General features: G+C 34.7%; 2 protein-coding genes across 2 annotated transcripts; both read left to right on the top strand.

Moving 5' to 3' along the window:
- Positions 1 to 2,544: 2,544 nt before the first annotated feature.
- On the top strand, positions 2,545 to 5,426 carry LOC126696439 (uncharacterized). The gene is made up of 2 exons (XM_050393183.1): positions 2,545 to 4,719; positions 4,800 to 5,426. The coding sequence occupies exons 1-2, from the start codon at positions 2,545 to 2,547 to the stop codon at positions 5,424 to 5,426; spliced, it is 2,802 nt and encodes a 933-aa protein (XP_050249140.1).
- A 7,765-nt stretch (positions 5,427 to 13,191) lies between these two features.
- Positions 13,192 to 19,871, top strand: LOC126696870 (protein DMR6-LIKE OXYGENASE 2-like). The gene is made up of 4 exons (XM_050393598.1): positions 13,192 to 13,512; positions 13,622 to 13,869; positions 15,410 to 15,731; positions 19,454 to 19,871. The coding sequence occupies exons 1-4, from the start codon at positions 13,282 to 13,284 to the stop codon at positions 19,703 to 19,705; spliced, it is 1,053 nt and encodes a 350-aa protein (XP_050249555.1). The 5' UTR covers positions 13,192 to 13,281; the 3' UTR covers positions 19,706 to 19,871.
- Positions 19,872 to 26,543: the final 6,672 nt, after the last annotated feature.

Raw genomic sequence — 26,543 nt, 5'->3', positions numbered from 1 at the left:
TAAGGAGTTCTCCATCGCTGCAAAATTCTTGACAAGGAGAGCTCTTAATGTGGATGTAATAGCTAAAACTTTTACACCATTGTGGAGAGCTACGAGTGGGTTCAAGATCCAGAAGTTTGAGGACCATAAAATTTTATTCACTTTTGATAACGAAGAGGATGTGGAAAGAATTCTTAGCAGCGAACCATGGAGTTTTGACAAACACCTGGTAGTAATAGAGCGTTATGAACGTGATAAACCTTTGAATGAGATCAGGTTCGAGAGGACGATCTTATGGGTGCAAGTGCATGGACTTCCAGTCAAGTACATGAGTGTGGAAGCGGGGATCAAAATATGTGAGGTTATAGGTCAGGTGTTTCGGCCAAAGGAAAATAGGGTGTTTGATGCTGGTAACTTCATCCGTCTACAGGTGTCCATTGATATATCTCTACCATTGTGTCGTGGTCGCCTTATATCACTGCATGATGGAAAAGAGATTTGGGTTTCTTTCAAATATGAAATATTGCCCAATATTTGCTATTGGTGTGGCCGGTTAACTCATGACGATCGAGATTGCGATCTCTGGATTGAGAGTGAAGGGATTCTGAGCATTGATCAAAGGGAGTTTGGTCCACAGCTGAGAGCTCCACCGTTTATTCCATCAAAGAGGAATGTTATCAAGGTTCCTGGGTATTATGCTGAAAAAAAGAGAGGAAGCACGACCACCACGGCAGGCCAAGCTTCAGGCAAGCCACCACAGCAGGGGAGGGGAAGAGGGTTGGATCGTGCGTGCAGTGAGGATGAACGTTACGTGGGAAACATTAATTCACCATTAAAGTGCAACGAATTCTCTGGAGTAAACACCTCGGCTGAAACTGAAAATCAGCAATAATATCCAGTTAATACCGTGATTGGAGGAGCATTTAAGGGTCCTAATGAGGTCCAAACGGTGCAAAGTAATATTGATGAAGATTTTGCTGAAGAGTTATGTTTGGAAAAGGAGTGTGACTCAGCAGCTGAAGCAATAAAGGACTCTAGCTCACGTGAAAACTTAAAAGACACCAACCCACAACTAAGAAAATCATGTGCTGATCAGGATTCACCTAGGGCTTCACCATCAACTATGAAAGCACGCAGCCCTCATAGCTGGACACGCAAAAGCAGACCGGTTAGCTCAGTGGGACCAGTTACAGAGTAGAAAATCTCAGGGCAAAAAAGAACAAATGATGAAGCAGAATGTCAGTTTGAGGTGCCTTCGAAACGCATTCAAGTATCTAATACTGATGAGCAATCAACTTCTTTATTGGTGGAGGCTGAAAGTCAGCCCCGCCAACAACAATGAGTTGCCTAGCATGGAACTGTCGTGGGCTTGGGAACCTACGTACAAGAAGAGAGCTTGTGGAATTAATACGGACAAAAGATCCCTCTGTAGTGTTTTTAGCCAAAACACTTACAGACGAAGCAAGGCTAGAGTTCATTCAAAATAGTATCAATTTTGATCATCGATGGGTAGTTCCAAGAGTGGGGCGCAGTGGTGGTCTGGTTCTTTACTGGAGATCATCAATTAATTTGACTATAGAAGGATTAGATAAAAATTTTATTCATGTTGTTATTGACAAAGGTTTGGAAAGTGAATGGTTTTTCACAGGATTTTATGGTGAACCTGAAACAGGAAGACGGTCTGAAGCATGGGATAAACTTAGGAGATTGAATTCAAGTCCAGAGAGGCCATGGTTGTGTTGTGGCGATTTCAATGAAATAGTTCGTCAGGATGAAAAGTTGGGAGGAGCAATTCGTTCCCATAACCAGATGCAACAGTTCAGAGATGTGATTGATGAGTGCGGTTTTATGGGTTTGGGCTTTTTGGGTCCAAAATATACTTGGAGTAGATACTTCGAGAATGGTAATTCAATATGAGAAAGATTAGATAGATGTTTGGCAACTAACAGCTGGTTTTTGAGGTTTCCGGGAACAAAAGTATATCATCTCAGATGTGACTCTTCAGATCATATCCCTCTCCATATTGTTTTTTCAGGAATTGATCCACCTTCCCGGAAAAAATTGTTTCGATTTAAAGAGATGTGGCTGTCACATATGGGATGTGAAGAGGTGGTGCAGGCTGCATGGACTAGTGTTGGTGATTTTGGGTTCGAAGGATCTATTCTAGCAAAGGTTGAAAAGTGTGGGAAAGATTTGTGTTGGTGGAATAAAAATGTCTTTGGTAGTGTGAGGAAGGATTTGGACCGATTGAAGAAAAACTTAGCAAAGGCCGAAGTTGAAGCTATGGCTAGTGGCAACAACCATCAAGTGAGGCAGTTAAAAAGGGAGATTGAGGTGTTGTTGGAGAGAGAAGCCATTATGTGGGCCCAAAGATCAAGGGTACTATGGGCAAGGCAAGGGGATAGAAATACCAAATAGTTCCATAGTTGTGCTACAAGGAGATATAGGAAAAATTTGATTGAAGGAATTAGAGATGAGGAGGATAGATGGAGAGACCAACCGACTGATATCGCCACAATTCTGGTAAATTATTTCAAGAATCTTTTTACCTCAACTGAGCACACTATGCCCCAACATGTATTATCATGTGTACATCCTATCATTGATGATGAGATGAATGCCGCCCTAAGCCAAGAATTTGATGAGAAAGAAGTGGAGGAAGCTCTACACCAAATGGCACCACTTAAAGCTCCTGGGCCCAATGGAATGCCACCCCTTTTTTACCAGCATTTTTGGGACACAGTAAGGGAGGATGTCACTTCCTCCATCCTGGCATGGTTGAATTCGGGTACTCTACCATCCCCCCTCAACCACACGTTTATCACTCTCATACCAAAAATAAATAAGCCTGAATATGCTCATCAATTCCGCCCTATTAGTCTTTGTAATGTACTTTACAAAGTATATTCCAAAGTATTGGCCAACCGTTTGAAAAAATTATTACCATCTATTATCACTGAACACCAATCAGCTTTTACAAAAGATAGATTAATTTCTGATAATATCCTTGTTGCATTTGAGACCCTTCATAGTTTGCAAAATTTTAAGTCTAGTACTCATGGTTTTATGGCTATTAAATTGGATATGAGTAAGGCTTACGATCGGGTTGATTGGAATTTCTTGGAAAAACTGATGAGACAAATGGGTTTTAATGAAAGGTGGATCCAATTGATAATGGGGTGTGTTAAAACTGTTTCATATTCGGTGTTGGTCAATGGAGAGCCTTGTGGTATGATCCAGCCTACTCGTGGGATAAGACAAGGCGATCCTCTATCACCTTTTCTTTTCTTGCTTTGTACTGAAGGCCTAAATGGGCTAATCAAGAAAGCGGAAAATAATGGAGAAATACACGGTTTTTCACTGTGTAGGAGAGGGCCCAAACTAACCCATCTGCTTTTTGCAGATGATAGTCTTCTTTTTTGCAGGGCAACCATAGAAGAATGTGAAAAGGTGTTGGAGGTCTTGAATATGTATGAGGAGGCATCGGGGCAAAAAGTCAATAAAAACAAAACTGCATTATTCTTTAGCAAATGCACTCCAAGTGATGTGAGGCATGAAATAAAGGTGGCTTTTGGTGTTCTGAAGATCATGCAATATGAGAGGTATTTGGGTCTACCTTCCTTTGTGGGTAAAAGGAAAAAAGCAAGCTTCAACTACATCAAAGAAAAAATATGGAGGAAGTTACAAGGTTGGGAAGGTAAATTGCTCTCGCAAGCAGGTAGGGAGGTGCTACTAAAATCAATCATACAAGCTATCCCCACCTACACAATGGGTTGTTTTAAATTACCCATTGGCTTGTGTCATGAAATTGAAGCCCTAATTAAAAAATTTTGGTGGGGGCAACGTGGTGATCGTAGAAAGATTCATTGGATTAAGTGGGAGGAAATGACAAAATCCAAATCAGTGGGTGGAATGGGCTTCCGGGATTTAACCATGTACAATGACTCACTACTAGCAAAGCAAGCATGGCGACTTTTGCACAATAAAATATCTCCTTTCTACAAGGTTTTCAAGGCTCGATTTTTCCCAAATACTACAATCATGGAAGCTGTTGACTCAAGAATGGGTTCGTATGCATGGAAGAGTATTCTTAGAGGAAGGTATATTATTCAAAGGGGAGCTAGATGGAGGGTTGGAAATGGGGAGAAAATCAACATATGGCAGCAAAGGTGGCTGCCAAGGAAACATCCTCCATATCTACCTATTTGCCCCATACAGGACTTTGAAAACTCCTCGGTGTCTTGCTTGATTGATCAATCCATGCGGCAATGGAGGGCAGACTTGGTGGATGGGCTATTCAATGAAGAAGATGCTGAGCTAGTTAAGTCAGTTCCACTGAGCCATGTTGAAGCAGAGGACGTCCTGTTCTGGCCGTACACAAAGAATGGGGTTTATACATGCAAATCCGGCTACCGTTTCCTCAAGGAAGAAGCTGAAAGGGAAGTCACAAACCAGGTTCCACCTCTTCGAGATAAACATATATGGAAAGCAATTTGGTCGATGCAAGTTCCACAGAAGGTTAAAATGTTTATATGGAGGGCCTGTCGAAATGCAATGCCGACAAAACACGCGTTGATGAGACGCACTATCACTGGAGATTCCATATGTGAACGCTGCCAAACCGATGTCGAAGACCCTCTTCATGCATTATGGACTTGCACCAAGCTTGATGTCGTCGGGGCTGACCACGCAGAGTGGGATTTCAGAAACTCCATCGGTTTTCTGGACTTCAAAGACCTGGTATCTTGGTTAATACGGAAGGGAAGCAATTGGATCTTTTTGCACTCACGGCTTGGTCAGTTTGGAACCAACGGAACCAGGCTCGGGTACAAGAATTTGCCACTAATCTTCAGCAGGTAGCAGTTGCTGCAAAATCCAGTTTGGATGATTTTCACAGGTCAATACAGAGGCGGGACTCTCAGAGGCGACGGGCTGCTCATACAGCCCAAAACCACTGGCGTCCTCCTCCAAGGGAAGTGGTTAAAGTAAATTTTGATGGGGCGACTTGTTCACAGGAGAAAACGTCTGGAGTTGGAGTGGTGGCTCGAGATGTTAATGGTTTGGTTCTAGCTTCATGTGCGAAGAAAATACATCAGTCTTTTAAGGCAGTGGAGATTGAGGCTATGGCAGCTGCTACGGCCCTAACATTTGCAAAAGATCTCGGCTTTCAGCGCATTATACTGGAAGGAGACTCACTGGAAGTAATACAAGCTCTATTGGAAAAAACAGAGACATTAACACCTGCGGGTTTACTGCTTGAGGATGTCAGAAGTTTGTCCCAAAATCTTGATTTATTGCTATATTCTCATACAAAAAGAGATGGCAATGTTGTAGCTCATAGTCTGGCAAAATATGCTCTACGCATACCAGATTTTTTAGCTTGGATGGAGGATGTTCCATCACACATTCAATCTATTGTACAAGCTGATTTGGCTCTTTTACATTAATAAAGTTTCAGCTATTTTCCCCCTCAAAAAAAAAAAAAAAAAAAAAGAAAAAATTTCGGGTCATTTCGGTAAATACCGGCCGAAATTCAAGATTTGGCCGGCATGAAGTTTGTGCTTAAAAAAAAAAAAGTTCTTAAAACCAAAACAAATTTGCATTTTGTACACTGAAAAACCTCAAAAGGAAAAAAAAGAAAAAGAAATGAACCCTATACAATAAACTATAAGTTCATTTGACATATTAATAAAATTATTAATGATTGTTGTTTAGTTGTTTCATTAATTTGTTTGTCTTTTATAAACTATAATTTGTTGTATTGTTATTTCATTAATTATTAAATTATTAATTGTTGTTTAGCCTAACATAATTTAATTTTTTTTGTCTTTTATAATGTATTGGTTAATTAAATTATTAATTATAGTTTATTAGTTGCTTTCCCCAATTAATTATTGGTTAATTAAATTATTGTTTATTAGTTGCACTAGCACACATCTATGTGCACATTACACTGCTTTAATTATTGTTTACTCGGCCCCATGTGTTCATCCACCCCTACCCCCACCCCACTCCACTCAACAAACAAGCCAGTCAAGCCTCAAGAAAATTTCCCCAATCATAAGAGCGAGCTACCAATCAGAAAATTTCACAATCACAAATCACAATACACATTACACTAAAAGACAATTAATAATTTAATATCTCACCGACACAAACACACACACCAACACCCACCAACACCAACAGATAAGATATTAAGATAAAGCCAAATTCAAAAAGTCAAAAAAACAGCCAAATATTTTTTTTGATAAGTAAAAAAAAAAAAAAAAAAAAAAAAAAAAAAAAAAAACCAAATATTAATAAAGATAAAGTTAAAGCTTTAGTAGCTCAGCGGCCCAATCACAGAATCAGATAAAGACAAAGTATTAAAATTAGTCTTAAAGAATAAAGAGAGAGAGAGACTCATAATTTTTATTTCAATGATTCAGATAGAGAGAGAGATTGAGAGACTGAGAGAGAGTCAGAGAGAAAAAGAGTGAGAAGTTAGTTTAGTAAAATGAAATACCTTGAGGGAGGGAGCACCAGAGCAGCCGAGCAAGGAGGCCTGAAGGCTGAGGCCACTGAGGCAGTGACAAGGTGACGAGCGATCTTCGATGAGGGCAGTGGTGAGCGACGAATGACAACAACGAGGGGCGAGTAAGCCAAGTGACGACGACGATCTGGACTGGACCGATCTCTGACGACGAGCGAGTTGCGAGCGATGTGACCGATCTGATCTCTGTGACTCCGACTGTTGGCAGTTGACTTGAGCCTGAGGCATTGCTCTGAGGGACTGAGGCGTTGCTTGCTTGTCTTTACTCTTTAGATTTGCTTTAGGCCTTTAGGGATTTCTGATTTAGAAGTGATTTCCGATTTGATTTGCTCTGCAACTGTATATCGAGGATTTTTTTTTTTTTTTTTTTTGAGAATCTGTGGGAAACCTCTGTAATTTGTTGGGCTAGCCGAGTTGCTGTAGGCTTGGGTCTGTTACAATTTTTTTTTTGTTTTTGCTTGAAAGTAGAACAAATAATTTTTTTTTTTAAATTTTTTAATTTTTTTAATTTGATAGTGTTCCTAATTTTGTGATTGAGGGTGTTCCTAATACAGAACAAATATAAAAAATTTTATAAATTTTATTCTTCAGGTTAAGATGTTCCTAAGAACACTCTAGGTTGCACGTGACGTCATCACTGATTTGTAATATCTAAGTGATTTGAAATTTGAATCTAGCCTCCCCTACTTCCAATGGGCCTTAATCTTTACGATTAAAAGTATCATTCTTAAACAATGTGCATCTACCTTTCCGTAATTTTTTAATCAAATATTTCAGCGTCCTTTATTATCTTTTTATGCTCGTAGACCTTTTCGTTTCCCAGTACACACTTCACAATATCTGATAGATAGCTTTCTGAGATTAGCTTGTCGGAAAGTTACGTTGAAGAATTCAATACAAGTAGCTTTTTTTTGAGAAATTTTAGCATGATGTTTATACTTTTAGAAAGCAGTCTGAATTTTCTAGCTACTCTTTTGACTGTCAATATATACACATTTTTCTCTTTGCAATTTGAGATACTTTTAGGTGGCCACATAATGAAAATGTGAAAGATAACTTAAAAAAAAAAGATTTAATGTAGAGTGATGAAAAATACATGATAGATTCTATCGAAGAAAAGAAAAAGAGGGGTGAAGAGGATGGAACAAATATATAATTTCCCCCCATTGATAGTCAAAGGCGAAGAGCTAGAGCAAATTACTGATCAGCAACGTCATAAAAAAGAAACACGAAAATGTACATAATACTAGTTATGTTGAATTGGATCATATAGAGCAACACATTGCGCAATGTGTAATACTCAACTTTTATTTTTATAGTTCATCAAAAAATAAAAAATAAAAAAATAAATAAAGAGAATAAATTAAGGTATATAGATCATTAAAATAATTTTAAACAAATAGAAAGATTTCCTTTTACATTTATAGAAAATTTTGATAATAGAATTTTAATTAAAGTGTTTTTTAAACCTTTTAAAATATTGGCAGTGGATTTTCACTTAGAAAAAACTACATTAATAATTTTAATATACTATCGTTTAATGCATAACATTAAATAAATCATTTTTTTAGAGAGTTTCAACTTATGGTGTTCACTTATGATGATAACTTTTTATTATTAGATCAATACACTAGTCAGTTTTTGGTGTAGGTAGGAATTGAACCTCAAATATCTTATTTAACCATCACGAGACTTTACTAGTTGAGCTAACTGCAACCTACCATTAAATAAATCACATGAAATCTTATTTAACCATCACGAAACTTTACTAGTTGAGCTAACTGCAACCTACCATTAAATAAATCACATGAAATATCATACAAGCACGACTATAGACCAAAATTTTTGTATATATGATATTATATTTATGGGACTTGTTAACTACCTTAAGAACATATATTAAAGTTTTCATAAAAAAAAAAACATATATGAAAGATTAATAAATGTTTAATTATAAGTTATAACACACAAATTTTACAGAATAAAATATACTTGTTAATAATTCATTGGATTATTCTAAATTTATTATTGTTGTGTGTGCAATTTGACTTTATTATTATTTGAAAATGGTGTACAAATATTACTTAATAATAAAGTATCAAATGCACTTTACGAGTTATTATCAGGAGTAGACACCATTGGTTGAAACTTTCTTCCTAAAAACAAAAGCACTTTAACAACTATAGTTAATGTATTCTTTAGCAAAGGCCTATATTTATTGGGTCTTGACGGATTCTTTAATGGAATAGAATAAGGAAGATAAAAAGTTCAATTATGAACAATAGCGCATGCTGCTTGAAAGTCAAAATAATATAAAGATGTCAAGAGTCTTATACATCGATTGGTTGGCACCTATTGGTATTTTCAAGATATTTAGGATTTGAATCCCCCCATCCCCTGTTATATATAAATACTAGTATATATAAATATGTGATATTCGGATAAAGTTTAGTTACAAAATTGGTTGAAATCTTAGGCTACCACCTTACTTAATATTTTTTTATTAGAGGTGAATTTTGACAAATCTACATTTGGGTTATATTTTCTTCTTATATCTTTCATGCTTGTAAATTTTTTAGAAAATTAAAGATCAATAGCTATGTCATCAATTGATTGTTTAAATTGCAAGTTTTTGTAATTTAAAATTATGTATAAAATATAAGCTTATAGATCATATCATAAATAATATCCGATTGATACAAAATTTGATATGTGTATTAAGAGAGTAAATAACACGCGATTCAATGGTTAAATTTTCAAAATATGTAGTAATGTTTATTTTACTGAGTAAGGTTATAACCTTAGGCTACAATCAATTTTGTAACTAAATTTTGTCATTTTTTTAATATTTACAACCTATACTAAAAATAAATTGATGTGTTAGTCTAGTGATAAATAGTAATCATTTTTTTTAATAGAAAAAGAGTAATCATTGTGAAATGAACATTATAAGATAAAATTTTATTTTATTAAGAAAAAAAAATTTACAATCGTGCACCATTAGTATGATGATCACTTCACAAGTACTAAGTTCTTGATGGGTGAGAGGGACAAGGGCTGGGATTCAAGATTTCAGAAGGGAGTTTTACACATATATACACTTAATATTTGGTTAAAAGTGGAGAAAGAAGAGAAAAATGGTAGGGCCCAAGTGTTTTCTACCTAGGCCACCAAAAATAAATCTCCCTCAATCAAGGAGAAAACAAAGAAGAAAATTGTGCTTTCTTGTTCACACTTCAAAAAGTATTTTTTTTCGCTTTAGTTCACTCTCATAGTAAAAGTAACGCACGACTCTTTAACATCCTTTTTTTTTTCCTTAAGTCTTAACAACAACCAACTTACCAGAATTAATTTTAATAAAAAAACACTTGCCAAAATCAATGCTTTTTTTCCATTATAATTTATAAAGGTTCACTATTAGACCCACCAAAAAATAAGCTCCAACGCCGGGTATTGCTACATAAAGGTTCACTATTAGACCCACCAAAAAATAAGCTCCAACGCCGGGTATTGCTACATAAAGGTTCACTATTAGACCCACCAAAAAATAAGCTCCAACGCCGGGTATTGCTACGTGGGATTTTAATAATAATTTGAATAAATAAATAAAAAAATTTTTTTGGATGATACCACAGAAACTATTAATTAAAAGAAGTTGGCTAAATCAGCTTGAAAAAAAAAAAAAATAGGGAAACATCCTCCATTCACACAATAAAGTTTGAAATATGCCAAACATATAGCGCAAAACCATGAACAACCTTATTATCTTCTCTCTTAACATGAGAGTAATGTAATTGATTAAAAAACCTAGAAGGGAGATGAACATCTTCAATCAACAAACCATTCGAAGTTAGAATTGCCTTCTCTTGTTGCAAAGCAGACGTAAGGATCTGAGAGTCTCCTTTGAGCATGACATTATCAAATCCTAACTCTGTTGCAAACTAGAGATCTCTATGGGCAGCTAAGGCTTCGATCTCACTCGGGCTGTATGCATGATGTAGCTGTTGAGATTGGGATGCCAGCACTAATCCTTCTCTGTTTTGAATAACACCAACACCAGACCTATTCTCCTTGGAAAACACAGCACCATCAACATTTACCTTGACAAAACCATGTGGAGGAGGTCGCCAACACACCCGAGGAAGAATCAGTGGGATCTTCGGGGGAGGTTGCATCGCAATAAGCTAGCGAGATGGTCATTTGAAGCCTGAGCTAGAAGGTGAGCCGGACCTGATTTTGCTGGTTCCAAAATGACCATATGGTCATTGCCAGGGGCGGCTGGATGTATCTGGGGGTCTAAGGCGAAAATTGATTATTTTGTTTTAGATGCAAATTACTACTAATTAACATAAACTATGTAGAATTTTTTTTTTTTTTAATTTTATAAACAGAAAAAATTTAACAAAATTTTTCATACTTATTGATATAGTAGATTGATAATAGTAAGTAAAAGAGTGGTGTTAGTGGTGGACTTAGATGAGAACTAGTAAAAGTTTGCTAACTAAATTCTTATTATTATTCTTATTTTTTTTAGAAGTACAACATTCACAATATTTTTTTATAACAAATCCTAGGTTTTAAGTTGCTTTTTTTTTTTTTTTTCTTTGAAGATATCACTATAATTATTTTTTTGCCATCAATAACAGGTTGTAACAACCTACTACTTAGCATAATTATAAAAGTGTTATAAAAAAAATTATGGACGTTGCATTTTTCTCAATTTTTTATTTGTTTTTCATCTGGTAAAAAAATATTATTTTATTTATTGATTATAAAAAACCCTATTGGTTAAAATTTGGGGGCCTTTTTTTTACTTGGGCCTTAGGCGATCGCCTCTCTTACTCCACTATTCAGCCGGCACTGGTCATTGCAAAAATTTCTTTGCTCTTGTTTTTCTGCAATATCCAAGCTACAAGATTTTTAAAATCATCGAAATGCAAACCTGATCGAAAACTCCATAGCTCCGCATTTGACCAACTATATTAATCTCTTGGCATGACCACAAACCATGTAGCACAGATTCTGGGCTATCTTGGCAGCGATCACAAATGAGAGATCATATGCCGAACCAAATTCATCTTTGTAGGCAAAGAATTCCCGCAAGCCCTCCATACCATATTCTTAACCTTATTCGAAACTTTCAATGACCAAATGCCCTTCCACAAACTAGGGGTGTCCACGAGTCGGTCCGGGTCGGGTTTGTGCCCAACCCGGAACCGACCCGATTACATCGGATTTCCGGCAAGACAACCCGCCGCCGACCGCAAACACCAACGGGTCAGGTCGGATCGGTCGAAGCCGACGAGGATGCCACCGGAGATTCCATTTCGACGGCGACTGTATTTTTCACCGGATCTTCGCCGGATTTGTGCAAAAATCACCGGATCTAAGCAAAAAAAACATCAAATTGTCACCTGATTTTTGCAAAACTCACGAGATCTGAGCAAAAATACACCAAATCATGGCCGGATTTGAGCAAATACCATCGGAGTTTCGCCGGATTTGAGCAAAACCCATCATATTTTCAACGGGTCTGAGCCTTATTTGAGCAAAATACATTAGATTGTAGCTGGATCTGAGCGTAAACGACGAGATCTCGCCAAATCCGGTGGAGATTTCATGGATCTAGCTGAAATCTCGCCAGAAAATGCTATAGAGCTCAGTCGGTTCGGGTTTATTTGGGTTTTGAGGAGAAGATCCGAGACCGATCCGCCCAGATCGGATTCTAGAGAAGAAAACCCGACCCCGACCGCCGGAGTAGTCGGATCGACCGGCGGTCGGTCTAGGTCTGGTCGGATTTACCGGGTGTGTCGGGCCACCGGTTGAGTTGGACACCCCTACCACAAACCATTTTCCTAGTTGGCTTCAACACACCTAACCCCTAATACTACTCATTTACATTTTTAAATTATAACTTATAGTGTTTGAGTAATATAATATAAAAAAAATTATAATATTTTATGTAAGGGCATAAGAGTAAATTTATACAAGCCACATTTTCTATCCTTCAATTTTTCTTCTTAATTAAACAAAAAAAATTTCTATTCCTCTACTTTTCTACCCTTCCAACTAAACAAAAATGAGGAAAATTAAAATATTTTCTATCATCCCACTTTTTCACCACTTTTCCATCTCCCCAACCAAACAGACCTTTAGATTAATCTAAGATAGAATTTCCATCTTATAAAAAGAAAAATAAATTGACTGTTTCTAAAATTTTTTTCTTTTAATAAAATATTAAATAGCCCGTGCCTCGCAAAAGCCGGATTTATTTAATTGGGGGAATAAAATGTTGCACATAACTAGCAAGTCATTTATGTATTTTAAATTATTAATGCCCATGTTTTCAAGGTAATAATTACTCTTATCTTATTGTACCCAAAAAAAAAAAAAAAAAAATACTCTTATCTTTCATTTATTTATTTATTTTTCCTCTCTAAGAATCTTATTGGAACTTTTATTTTTTTATGGGAATCTTATTGGAACTTAGTTGGACTGGACCTACAAAGTACAAAAACATAGGGCCAACGCATTTTTATTTATGGTAGAAGTTAACATTGGTTTAAAAATTATTTTTAAAAATGTTTTATGGAAAAAGAAAAAATAAATTGATTTTTTTTGACAACAAATGCGACTGGCCCCCACCGCTAACCACTTATATAAATTTGAAGCTTACCCCTATGGCCCTATCATAGGGGCATAGCAAAACTAGTTAGGAATACTCAGAAATCAAGCCGCAAGAACCGCTAGTTGTTGCCTGTTGCAATATGGCTTCGAAACTGAAACAGCCACAGCCACTATTATCTGACCTTGTCTCCGGCATGAGCTCTGTTCCCTCTAACTACATCCGACCCGCCAATGATCGTCCAAATTTTCATGAGGTTGTGTCATTTGATGGTGCAATTCCTCTCATTGATCTTCAAGACCTCAATGGTCCTAAGCGCTCAGATATAATCAAAGAGATAGGCCTTGCCTGCCTAAATTATGGCTTCTTTCAGGTATTTTCTCTCTTTCTCTCATATAAACATATCGCTACTGAACTTGAATTAGTGCATTTTCTATGAATATATATCACATAATTTTTTCTCTTTTCAACACCGTTCCAAGGTTAGCAACCATGGAATTTCAGAAGCAGTGATCGATAACATGTTAGATATATCAAGGGAATTTTTCCACATGCCGGAAAGTGAGAGGTTAAAGAATTACTCTGATGATCCAATGAAGACAACGAGACTCTCGACTAGTTTCAACGTAAGAACTGAAAACTTATCCAGCTGGAGGGATTACTTAAGACTCCATTGTCACCCTCTAGAGGACTACATCCAGGAATGGCCTACCAACCCTCCATCCTTCAGGTATTACCAAAAATAAAAACCAACTCCTCTGATAGAGACGACTGAGGAGTGGTTTAATTTTTTTAGTCAGATTTTAATACATGAGTGATTATCCTTGTACACCGACAATATCATATACTCATTTGGGGTGCTGTACAAAAATCGTGTGTCATGTTATAATTCTTAGAAATTGTTTGTATCACCGTGTTGTACGTGTACCTATTGATGGAACCAGAAAATTTCTTAGGGGGCTAAGTTGAATATTTACAAAAAAAAAAAAAAAAAAAAAAAAAATAATAATAAATAAATCTAAATAATAACCTACACACATACCAAATATGTAACATGATTTGGGAAATGCTATTTTCTTACCTATAACAAAGCATATATATATAATATTAATAAAAACTAAAAGAATTTTAACTCCTAACAGTGAAATCAACATGTATTATAATTTGCCTCACCCTCCCTTAAAAGTTACCATGGCTTTTGAGTGGAGTTGTGGTGTGTTTTTATATTAGAACATTTTTCCCTCTCCCTTATGTGTGTGTGTTTGTTTCTCAAAAAAAAAAAAAAAAAGCATGTACACTTTCTTCTAAAAGGAAAAAAATAATGACCAAATCTCTAATTTGTTAAATGAAAAATTAAAAAAAAAAGAATGTTTTTATTAAAAAGATTTACTTATATATTTCTAAGGTATGTGATTATGGTATAACAGTAATTAGAGAAAAGAAACAGTGTATTAATAATATATAAAATTTTATATTTTTATGAAATATATATATATATATATATATATATGATACATGATAAAAATTCTACTCTAACTTAATCTAAGTGTATATGTGTATGAAACTCCCTCCTAGAGACTTGACACCTTACAAACACTTATACTTATAGAGTGATCATCACACCAAAGGTATGCGGTGGTATTTTTATGAAATATATTAAATACACTATGAATTAATAAGTTGTTTATGGTATGAGAGTAATTAGAAGAAACAAAAATGATGTATTAGTCATCTTAATAAATTACCACTGTGCACTCTTAGTGCGATGGTTATTCTACAAGTATAAATATTTGTGGAGTGTGGGGCGTAAGGGTTATGGTTCAAGTCTTCTAAAAATGAGCTTCACACACTTATGTATTTTTTTTATAAGACACACGTACACTTAGATTAGGTTAAAATAAAATTTCTATCTTATATATAAAAAAAAAAGTCATCAACATAAATGTGTTACATGTTTTTAATAAATAATTTGATGGGGCATTGTTTAAATTTAAATTTTATTTTTAGCAAAAAATGTAAGAGGATTGAGGGATTTTTGAAAAGTTAAGGGGGGTAATAGCCCCTCCTACCCCCTTCTGGAGACTTGACACCCTACTCTAGCCTAATCTAGTGAACTTTAATCATCTTAATTATGTCAAACTTATGCTACCTACGTCTTCTGTTTTGGTTAATTATAATATAAGTATGATTATAGGGTCGTGATCGATAGGAAATACAATTATAATTGTTCTAAATAATTAATCAAGTAGCAAATAATTTATGTTTTGCAGAGAAGTTGTTGGTGAGTACTGTAGAAATGCAAGAGGCCTAGCACTGAGGCTGCTTGAAGCAATATCAGAGAGCTTAGGACTTGAAAAAGATTACATAGACAAGGCTCTGGGGAAGCATGGTCAGCACATGGCTATCAACTACTACCCACATTGTCCACAGCCAGATTTAACTTATGGATTACCTAGGCATTCTGATCCTAACGTCATTACCATACTTCTCCAAGATGACGTGCCAGGTTTGCAAGTACTCAGAAATGGCAAGTGGGTTGCTGTCAATCCCATTCCATCTACCTTTATTGTCAATATTGGTGATCAAATACAGGTAAGAAATATAAAATGGAATCTAGCTATTTATTATTCTACAGTTTTAACATGGTACTTGAGTCCATGATTTACATATGAAAAGGTTTTAAGAAACTTTAAATGGAAAATTTTATTGAAAAAATAAAAAAGTGACCAATTTTTTTTTTTACAACTTTCTCAATTTTTTTATAAGTTTTTTATTTTATTTTATTTTATTTAAATGATCGATTAATTTATATCCTAATACATTAACTAGACCCTTATATGAATACTTAATACATTCAAATACAATTGAATAAAGGACATTTTATGTTTGGTTAATTATCAATAATTAATGTTAGTAGTTAGAACCGTTCATTTTTATACACATTTGATCACCAATGATTGACTGTATGCTATTACCAATGATTACCTGTTTGAAAGCTTGAAAATATGCTAAAAACATAAGAGTTGTTTAGACCCCCAAATTAAAAATACGGCTTGATATATTTTACACAAACTTAATTCTAAGTGCGGAATAGTATAAATGCGAGCGGATAAACAAACAAGCTACTCTAATCCATAATCAAGACAACACAGCAGTAAAATTGAATGTAAAAGAGTAGGGAAGAGAGATGTAAACACAAGATAACATGCCGATGTGTTATTGAAGAGAAAACTGAAGAACTCAGTGAAAAACCTCTCCGCTGCCCTCCAAGCGGTAATTGATCCACTAGACAATTAGTTGGGATACATGGGTTAGCAAGAGACCATCTAAGCCTAATCTACCCGATGTACGTAAGCCTTTCAAGCTCCTACTCCAACAAGGCTTCTCGGAACTGTGTCTTGTCTAACTCTCCGAATCCTGCAACAAGTTCCATGTTGCATTTGCCATCCTTAGCTTCTTCCAATGTTTCCCAGCAGCACTAAAACCTCACTTGACACTCTGAAAGGGTGTGGTAAGTGTTTGGACTATCAACCTCTCAATGGTATGGAAATGGACAGGTAGGAGTTGAGGAAAATCCACAAGCAATTGTGTAGAAGATTGTGAGTATAACAATTTCTAACTCTCAAGGTGTTTGGCTAGGGTTTTCTCTTAGAAGCACTTCTCAACTTTTGTGGGTAATGTGGGTATAAATAGTGTAGGCACAAAAAGTGTGTATTAGAATTGACATTTTGGCAAAATAAAATGTCTTGTGGGTGTCTCGCGGGAAGGCCTTACCCGCGAGATACTCACGAGACACAGCTGTCTCCATCCTGTCCTGATTTTTCGCATTCCAGCATATGCAATAACATGAGTCACTTTGCGGGATGCCTAGTTGCTCTTCAGTCTTCAATTGCTTGAGTCTTCACACTCTCTCTCTATCACACAACTTACAGTCAAATCCCACAATAGATACAAGGTACAAAAGATTGAATAGAATTACAATCAAATTTGGCACGGAATTAAAGCCAACAAAACACATAATTGTAAATCACAACTTTACACTGTCTATCATATCAAAAAACTTATTTATTTTTCTCTGCTATTCGCTTTCTGCCACAAAAATTGTATGTTAAAGTGTACGATATACTAGTTAATTAATTTTCTTCCGTATCAAAATGATGTAGGTCATGGCTAGGGGTGGCAATTCATGTTTGCATGTTGGGTTCGTGTTGTGTCAACTCATGAGTATTCGACGATATAGGTCAACACTAACTCGATATGTTTATTAAACGGGTTAAGATTTCTTAACCCTAATACGACCCATTTATTAAACAGGTCAGTTGTGTCGACTAGTTTCTTAGATTTTATCAAAATGAAAAAAAAATTATGTAAAAACAAACAAATAATTTTTTTTAAAATATAAAATTCAAGACTAACGAGTAATTGCATCACAAATATTCATTCAAAATTAAAGCATATATCAATATCACAAATAATCAATCACAATATGTCAAAGAAAATAAACCACAACAATTAATAAGTTTACATACCTAAAGTATAAGGATATATTGGTAAAATGTCATTTAATTAAACGGGTCAGATGAGTCAAACGAATTCTATATGTTCAACACTAACCCAATCCATTTATTAAACAGGTCAACCATGTCAACCCAAATATGATACGAACCTGTTAAACCTCAACTCATAACCTGTTAATTTCATATCGTATTATGTCGAATTTATGAATCGTGTCTAATTTTACCACCCATAGTCAAGGCTTTACCTAGGACATGAGATCCGCAATTTCCAAAATCAGATCTAAAATGCCACTATATTCATGTTTGTATGGGCAGATGTGCGAGTGTAAGTGCGAGTGTGAGTGTGCGTGTATGAGATCACTTCATGATATGACTCTTCTGTTCTGAGTGATCTTCGCATTCTTATGTAACGTGTTTCAACTTTTGTACTCAAAACCAAAAGAAAATAATTCCACGAAGACTGATGCATATGTCACTCATGTTTATTATAGCTCTGTCATGCATGCGTTGCGCCATTTTCAAAGCTCAAGATTTGACGGTCATTAATTGATTCGAATGGCAGTCAATTACAAATTTACAATGGTTGAACGCCTTTTACTTTTCTGGGTACCCCTTTTAATGTTTTTTTTTTTTTTTTTTTTTTCTGAGCAGTACCCTTTTAATGTTATGACTCAGCCAGTATTACCAATTATATTTATCGGCATCTAAATACAATATATATACATATGTTAGGATATATGTGAATCATGTTAAAAACATATATTATTTAGATTAGTTAATTTTTTGACAAAATGCATTTTACTTGTAATTAGGTAGATTTAGGATGGGTTTAGTACTTCAAGAAACATGTTGTTTAAGTCAAGTATTGAAGCCATGAAGATTGGATCAAGAAACAAGTGAAGAAAAGCTGTTCATTAAAACTTGACAGATTCTCAATAGTTGTCGACAGATAATATTTATTAAGGATTAATGAATCTCGACAGATATCTTGACAGATATATCTATCGAGGTCTCGACAGATAGTTCGACAACTGTATCTATCGAGAATTAGGAAATCAGAATTTTCAAATATGATTTTCGGCCCCATGTTGACATGTATGTATAGGGTTTCTTTTCTCACAACCCTAGACATATCTAAGACTTATTTTAAAGGCCGTCACATATGAGAATACAAGGAGGACACATGCAAAAGGTGACCGATGCCTTATTCTCTCTAAAGAAGCTACTGCGTTTTTGCGCCTTAAGGTTTTGTAACCAAGTGCTTCTTGATCTTCATTGTTAATGAAGTGAAGAAATTTGTAACCAACAATCTTCTTCGAGTTGGTGTGTTAATCACATACTGGGAGTCGTACATCTTTGGTTAGTTATGTACTGGGATCCGTGCAAAAGAGTAGTGTTCATATATTGAAGAGTTTAGAGGTTTTGAAGCGGTGGAAGGTTTCTGCTGTAAGTTCATTTATGGGTATTGTAGAGACAAAGGACAAATGTTTTGTATTAGATCTGAAACTTTTCTTTATTATAGTGGATTGCTTTTTGGGAAGGTTTCCCCCCCAGGTTTTATACTGTGAAATTAGTTTGTTTCATCGATTTTCCTGGGTCATCATATCTTATCTTATTTATTTTTCCGTTATGCATGATATTGACATGATATTGATGTTAGTTTGTTTTAACAAGGTTTATTTATAATAAATCTAATTAACAACTTGGGTTTAAAACTTATTAATTTTATTAACCGGGGTCTAAATTTCTCAACAACATAAATTGATTAACATGAAGCCATGTACATATATAATGTAGGTACTTAGCAATGATCGTTACAAGAGTGTGCTACATCGAGCAGTGGTGAATTGTGACAAGGAGAGGATCTCTATTCCAACATTCTATTGCCCATCGCCTGATGCTGTGATAGGACCAGCGCCACAGTTGACTGATATTGATTCTTCTACCCACTATAGGAACTTTGTTTATAGTGAATACTACGAAAAGTTTTGGAACCGAGGCCTCACAACTGAAACCTGTTCCGACCTGTTCAAAACATCCCATTCTTAATCATGATGAGAAAGTCTCTAGACACGACACAAGTCATCCTGCGATAAATGGTGTGTTCATAGAAGAACTAAATCATGGTGATATAATGATCTTGTTATGAGATTTAATGTATGACGGAATCTACAATTTAATATTTGTAATTCATCAATTTTAGTATTTTATGTTATTTTAGTTTTTGGTATTTATTTTCCTGTTTTAAGGTATTTTTAACGTTGTTTAGTTAAATTAGGATTTTTTTTTTTGAGTGTTTTCCTAGCCACCCTAGGTTTTCTAGCTACCCTAGGTTTTCTTTTTGCTATTTAAATGCATTGTAGCCTTAGAGCACTAGCATTGAAAAATGCAATGCTATACTATTATACCATCCCAAAAAACCACTTTATTACTTATACCATCCCATTTTACAATACTTCCCACATCTTAAAACTCTATTTTTATTAAAATATTATTATTTAATCTTTTTTTATTATTTCTTTTTAACCAATTTTTTTTTTTTCAGTTCTACTTTCCTAGGCTTTCCAACCGTTCTTTTTTTTTTTTTTCCTCAGCCTCCCTCAACCTCCCTCAACCTCTAGCACCAGCTCCTCTCACTGAACCACACAGACCCATCAACAGAACCACACACAGCCACACACAAACCATCAAACCAGAGCCAACAACGGCCACCACACCCACCACCGATCAGAACCACACTGCTGATTTGAAACCCAGCCCATTTGAAACTCACCGGAGCAAACCCATTCAAAAAATATCATCAACCCACCACCGATCAACCCACAACCCAACCACTACCCAAACACGACCCAAACCTCGGACCCAACCACCACCCACAACCCCTTTAAGCACCGGTCATAGCCAGAAAAAAAAAAAAAAAAAAAAAAAAAAACAGAGAACCAACACAGTGACCCACACACAGCCACACACAAACCATCAAACCAAAGCCAACAATGGCCACCACACCCACCACCGATCCGAATCCACACCGCTGATTTGAAACCCAGCCTATTCGAATCCCACCGGAGCAAACCCATTCAAAAAATATCATCAACCCACCACCGATCAACCCACCGATCAACCCACAACCCAACCACAACCTAAACACCGGACCCAACAGAGAAGGAAGAGAGAGCAGAGGTGGCGTTTGGGTCCGTAGAGAGGAAAGAGCAGAGATGGAGAAACGGAGAAGAGAAGGAAGAGAGAGAGAAGACTTCTGGGTGGAGAGAAACAGGAGTGAATAAAATATATATATATTTTTTTAACATTCTGCTACAGTACAATTCTAAGTTTAGAATTGTACTGTAGCACTATTGCAAAATTTTTTGCAATAGTGCGGTTTAGCACTCTTTGATGTAAGTGATTTTGTCCTCTAAAATGTTAAAAATGCTTTAAATATGACTTTAGCATTTCTCAATGCTAGTGCTCTTAGGCAGTTCAATTTTCCAGATTAGTAAAATATAGACTTTGTCTATTGTTTTTACTTATGGATTCTAGACTTATCAACTTGTGGGTTTAAGGAACTCCTCATGGATTCGAGGTTTACTAGCAGAAACTAACAGTTTAGTTTTTGTTTCCATCAAAGAGAGTATTGTATGTGCTTTCTTTAGGCTTCAGCAACATCAATTGGTATCAAACCTTGACTTACCCTAGTCTGAAGGCTAATCGTCGAGACGATAACTACCACAACAACAACAATGAAGTTGAAGATGCAATTCTCACTAGGACTGAGTTCCACCAATTTTGTTAAGAGAGACAACAAACTATGTGCGAAATCCGGAAAGGAATTGCTACTCTTCTTGCTAGGAAACCAGATCACAACAACAATGATCAGTATATTCAAAGACATACTCCTAGCTACAAGAAATTTCATTCTTTGATGGAAATATGTGTAAGTTGGATTTTATTAATTGAATTCTTGATTTGGAAGAGTATTTTAATTTTTGGAAGATTTGTGAAGAAGAAAAAGTATGGCTTGCATCTAATAATTGGATGATAAAGCAGAGGAATGGTGGAAAGACATACAAATTGATAGAAAGCGTTGAGGTAAACATTTGATTCGCTCTTGGCAAAGAATGAGAAAGGTGTTAATTGATTTATGGTTTCCTCATGATTATTATGAAATACTAGATTATACAAATGTTGATTATAGATCTATATATTCATATGAAAAGCAATATTGACAAAACATAAAAGGCCAAACAAAAAACCAAAATGATCACAACCAAGTCCATGTATCAAGAAAAGAAAAGTGTTTGAAGATTGACAAGTTGCAACCAATTTCTAAAGAAAATTTCGAAGTGGTTGAAAAATATCAAGACTTGCAACAAGTTCTTGAATTGAAGTTTAAAGATAGCACATTTCAAAAGTTCAATGAAGAGGTCAAAGAAAAGAAGATTGAGTTGATTGTGGCTAATGGTAGAAATCAAGAGATGGTAATTATTGAAAATATTGTAGAAGATCCAATTGAGGATGAATCCATCACCCACAATCCCCAAGTTCTAGTTGATTTGTTGAAGATGACTACATAATATATTGATTTTCTTGGAGTAGAAAATTTTAATTTTATTATCAATCCTTTGTTGATTGATGTTGCAAATGAATTGAAGGTAGATGAGAAGACATTTTATGCTATATTTTATGAAGGATTCAAGTTTCAAAACCAAATCAAGTTATTAAAGCATTCAAAGTATTTGTTTATTTGGAGTGAAAGATTTTAGATTTTGACTATCAATTTGAGGATGAGTTTTTTTTCAAGTGGGGGAGGGGAGGGGGGGGGGGGGGCGCGGAGGGGTCAAATGTAGGACATAATCTACAATTTAATATATGTAATTCATTAATTTTGGTATTATGTAATTTACATTATTTTCAGTTTAGGGTATTTATTTTCTTATTTTTAGGTGCTTTTAATACTGTTTAGTCAAATTAGGGTTTTGTGTGTTTTCCTAACCATCCTAGGTTTACTAACCACCCTAGGTTTTGCTTTTACTATTTAAACGCATTGTAGCCTCCAAAGATAGTTTAGTTTTTCAAATTAATAAAATACAAACTTTTTTTTTTTTTTTTGTGTGGATTCCAGACCTATCACCTTATGGATTCAATGTTTTACTACCAGAAAACTAACAGCTTAGTTCCTGCTCCATCAAAGAGAGTATTGTGTGTGTTTTCTTCAGGCTTTCACGTCATCCAAATTCTACTTGAATGGAGCTTAAGATGCATGGTATACATAAATTCAATGTACTTCCTCTATAGAGAATTTCAATAAAGCTTCTTAATGGGACAATAGAAGAATGTTCTTATTGTAGAAGCCTAACAATGGTAATCAATCTAGGGGCAAAATTGTAATTTCCAAACACTCCATGAGAAAAAATGTTATTTGAAATATTCAATGAACATAAATTTCACTCTAAAATATAACTGAGTTCACAAAAATCAAAACAATATGTCAAACATGATAACCATGTGATCAAAAGATTGAGCCACATCAAGATTCAACAATTAATATGCATTCTTAGACAATATGACATAAACCATGTGATTATGAGTGATTATTTCTGATTGATCCTTAAGTAGGATAATTAGAATTAATTATATAAGGATGTAATTAATAATAATCATTAAATTCTACAAGATAAATCTTAATTTTTTATTTTATTTTATTTTCCCTCCTTGAAGAAGGGGAAAAATTAAAGATTATAAATTGAAAATCGTTGTATAATATTTTGATTATGGAATGGCTTCACAATAGCTTTAAAACTCGTAATTATATACTTAAACAAACCCATAAAAAGTTAAAATTGGAGTCAAAATAGCCCATGACACAAGTATCGATTGACACCTCTTCCCAGAAACATGGGTGCCGAATGACACTTCTGTCCTAATTACCACCAAGTTTGAGTTTGTGCATAAGGATAAAAAAAATTTCAAAAACTAATGGACAAATGGAAATGAGGGAAGTTTGAACCCTTTAATCCATTCCCCTTTATATACATTAAAAAAAAAAAAAAAAAAAAACTCATGAACAAATTAAAGGACTATTTTTTTGCGGCTTTGAAACTTATTATAAAAAGTTGAGAGTAATGAGGGGAAAAAATTGGAAAATAACACCAAGTTGCAAACAATTTTGTTAGTTAGCAACGTTTTCAAACTATTTAGCAAATTAACATCTCAAGTCTAAAAGACTCAAGTTCATTGTAGCAAAATGAGTCTTATAGACTTGAGTTTAGTGGAACTCGAGTCTCTGAGTCTCAAGTACATTAAATGAAATCAAGAGAAAACAGAGAAAAAGAGGAAACTGACCTCGAGAGAAAACAAAGAAAAAGAAGGAGAAGAAGAAGAAGAAGGAAGAAGAAAAAGCCACCTACAAAAACCAAACCCAATTCATTAAATGAAATCAACAACCTAGAAACCCAGAGAGAAAACGGGGAAAAAGAAAGAAGGAGAAGAAGAAGAAGAAGGAGAAGAAGAAGGAAGAAGAAGAAACCTGCAAAAACCAAACCCACCCACGGCAAAACCAAACCCACCCACCTATTGTCATCTTAACGACGAATCGGTGATGGCTTTCCCAATTGGGAAGGTGGCCATTCTTCTTGGTGCAGGTATGTCTTTGCTTTCCGTTTGTTCCATGTTCTTATTCTTCTTTCTTTTCTCCTTCTTCTTCTTCTTCTTCTGCTGTGTGGGTTTGTTCTTGGGGTTTGATTTGGGTTTGGTTGGTCTAGAGAATGAAGAATGAAGGAAGAAAAGGAAGAATTGGGGTTTGATTTGGGTCTAGTTGATCTAGAGAATGAAGAATGAAGGAAGTAAAGGAAGAACAGTGGGTCAACAAGAAAGGAAATCGAGTGTGAAAATCTCAAGTTCCATTGCCAGCACATAGATCTCGAGTCTTTTAGGTTTGAGTTGTTATAGTGAACTCGAGTTTAAAAGACTCGAGATGTTAGTTTCCTAAATAGTTTAAAAACGTTGCTAACTAAAGAAATTGTTTGGAGATTGGTGTTAGTTTGCAATTTTTTTCGTAACGAGGCACTGCAAAAATTTACTAAGAAAAGATATTAGGTTGCACATTTATGCAACATTATTCTTCTTAGATCTTTAAACACAAATCCAACTTACACATTTAAACACTTCAATCATCTACATAAATCAAGCTACAACACACATCACAACATCCTGCACTCATCAACACGCACAACTCCCTCCACTAATCGAGTGAAAGATTTGTGGATTGAGAGATTCAACACATCAAAGAGACATATCTATTTAAAAATCCACTGTCAAGCCATTTGAAGGAGGTAGTGCATGAAGGTATAAAAAACTCCACGAATTTAATTAATAAAATAAACTATTATATGAGATGAACATTCCTATGTTTCCGAATTGCTTAATGGTTATTCCCTTATAGCGATAGATACTCATAAATAGGTTATAGTCTCTAGCATTTTTCAAAGGATAAAATTTAGCTACAAAAATTGGTTGCAGTCTAAGGCTACAACCTTATTCAATAAAATAAATATTACTACATATTTTAAAAATTTAATCGTTGAATTGTATATTTTTTACGCTTTTAATACACATGTCAAATTTTGTGTCAATCAAATATTATTTACTATATAATCTATAAGTATATATTTTATACATAATTTTAAACTAAAAAAACTTCCAATTTAAACAATTTATTGATGACATAATTATTGATCTTTAATTTTCTAGAATTTTGCAAGTATGAAGGATATAAGAAGAAGATATAATCTTATGGTAAATTTGTTAAAATTCACCTCTAATAAAAAGATATTGAGTAAGGTTGTAGCCAAAGGCTATAACTAATTTTATAACTAAACTTTATCCTTTAAGAAAATCTATTTTCAGACACTTTTTATGCATTAATCATAGTTTATCATCTCAACAATTTTTATAATGTTATTTTCATCAAAATTTTAATGGTGTCAGTTTAGTCTTTATTATTCTTTCTCACTCATAGAAATAATTGATGTATTTGGAAATATGTTCATGTGGTCCATAATAATAATAAAAAATTAAAGTTATTACCAAATGTTACTATAAGAAGTTTAAAAACTAGCATAAGAGTTAATATTTAACAGTGTAATAAATATTTTTTTAACTATTTTTTAATTCAAAAGTTGGCATAAATTAATTTTTATTGTAATTAAATGACATGTAAGCATTTCACTAGTCATACCATTAGTTTGAACCTTTTTTTTTTTTTTTTTTTTTTTTTTGTTTGGTTAAGAAAAAACATTAGTTTGAACTAGGAGTGTGAAAATGAATAAAATAATATTAGGATTGGGCAAGTGTCGGGTCAGGTCGGTTTAGAGCCCATCTGCAACCCAACTCGACAATTTAGTTCTGTAACCTGCACCTGTCAGAAAATTCAGATTCCGTTATTGGATTGGGTCCTTGGGTCTCAATTGGATCCGTGTGTTTTTTTCCCAAGTTGTTTTGGACTTTTTATTTCCTTTTGATTTTTGGGTTTTTTTTAAATATTTTTTTTTAATTCATACAAGATAAAAATTCTACTCTAAGTGTATATGTGTGTGAAACTTCCTCCTGGAGAATTGAACCTCGCCCTTGTCCCCCCCACATTCCACAAGCACTTATACTTGTGGAGTGACCATAGTGCTAAGGGTGCGCAGTGGTGGGTTCTTTTCTTTGATATTGACATTCATGATCTCTTTCCAATTTGAGAGCTTGACCAAATCTTAACACTTAAGACTCAATATATATATATATATATATATATATTATTACTTCTCAATTGTCAAGTTTCATTTAAATTCAAATTAAAGTTTCAAGAGAAAATCAGCATTAATGACCTAACTCATTTAGAAAACAC

This window comes from Quercus robur, chromosome 8 (genome assembly GCF_932294415.1).
Source record: "Quercus robur chromosome 8, dhQueRobu3.1, whole genome shotgun sequence".
Taxonomy (NCBI): Eukaryota; Viridiplantae; Streptophyta; class Magnoliopsida; order Fagales; family Fagaceae; genus Quercus; species Quercus robur.
Note: the sequence above shows the minus strand (reverse complement) of the source record. Positions and strands in the feature narration are given on the sequence as shown.

What these genes read in the sequence shown, in the direction of transcription:
- LOC126696439 (XM_050393183.1), top strand. Translation starts at nt 2,545, where the DNA reads ATGCCCCAACATGTATTATCATGTGTACATCCTATCATTGATGATGAG. An exon ending in TTCTGGACTTCAAAGACCTG is followed by an intron (nt 4,720 to 4,799) that starts GTATCTTGGTTA and finishes CAACGGAACCAG; the next exon opens with GCTCGGGTACAAGAATTTGC.
- LOC126696870 (XM_050393598.1), top strand. Translation starts at nt 13,282, where the DNA reads ATGGCTTCGAAACTGAAACAGCCACAGCCACTATTATCTGACCTTGTC. An exon ending in ACCAACCCTCCATCCTTCAG is followed by an intron (nt 13,870 to 15,409) that starts GTATTACCAAAA and finishes TATGTTTTGCAG; the next exon opens with AGAAGTTGTTGGTGAGTACT. An exon ending in ATATTGGTGATCAAATACAG is followed by an intron (nt 15,732 to 19,453) that starts GTAAGAAATATA and finishes TATATAATGTAG; the next exon opens with GTACTTAGCAATGATCGTTA.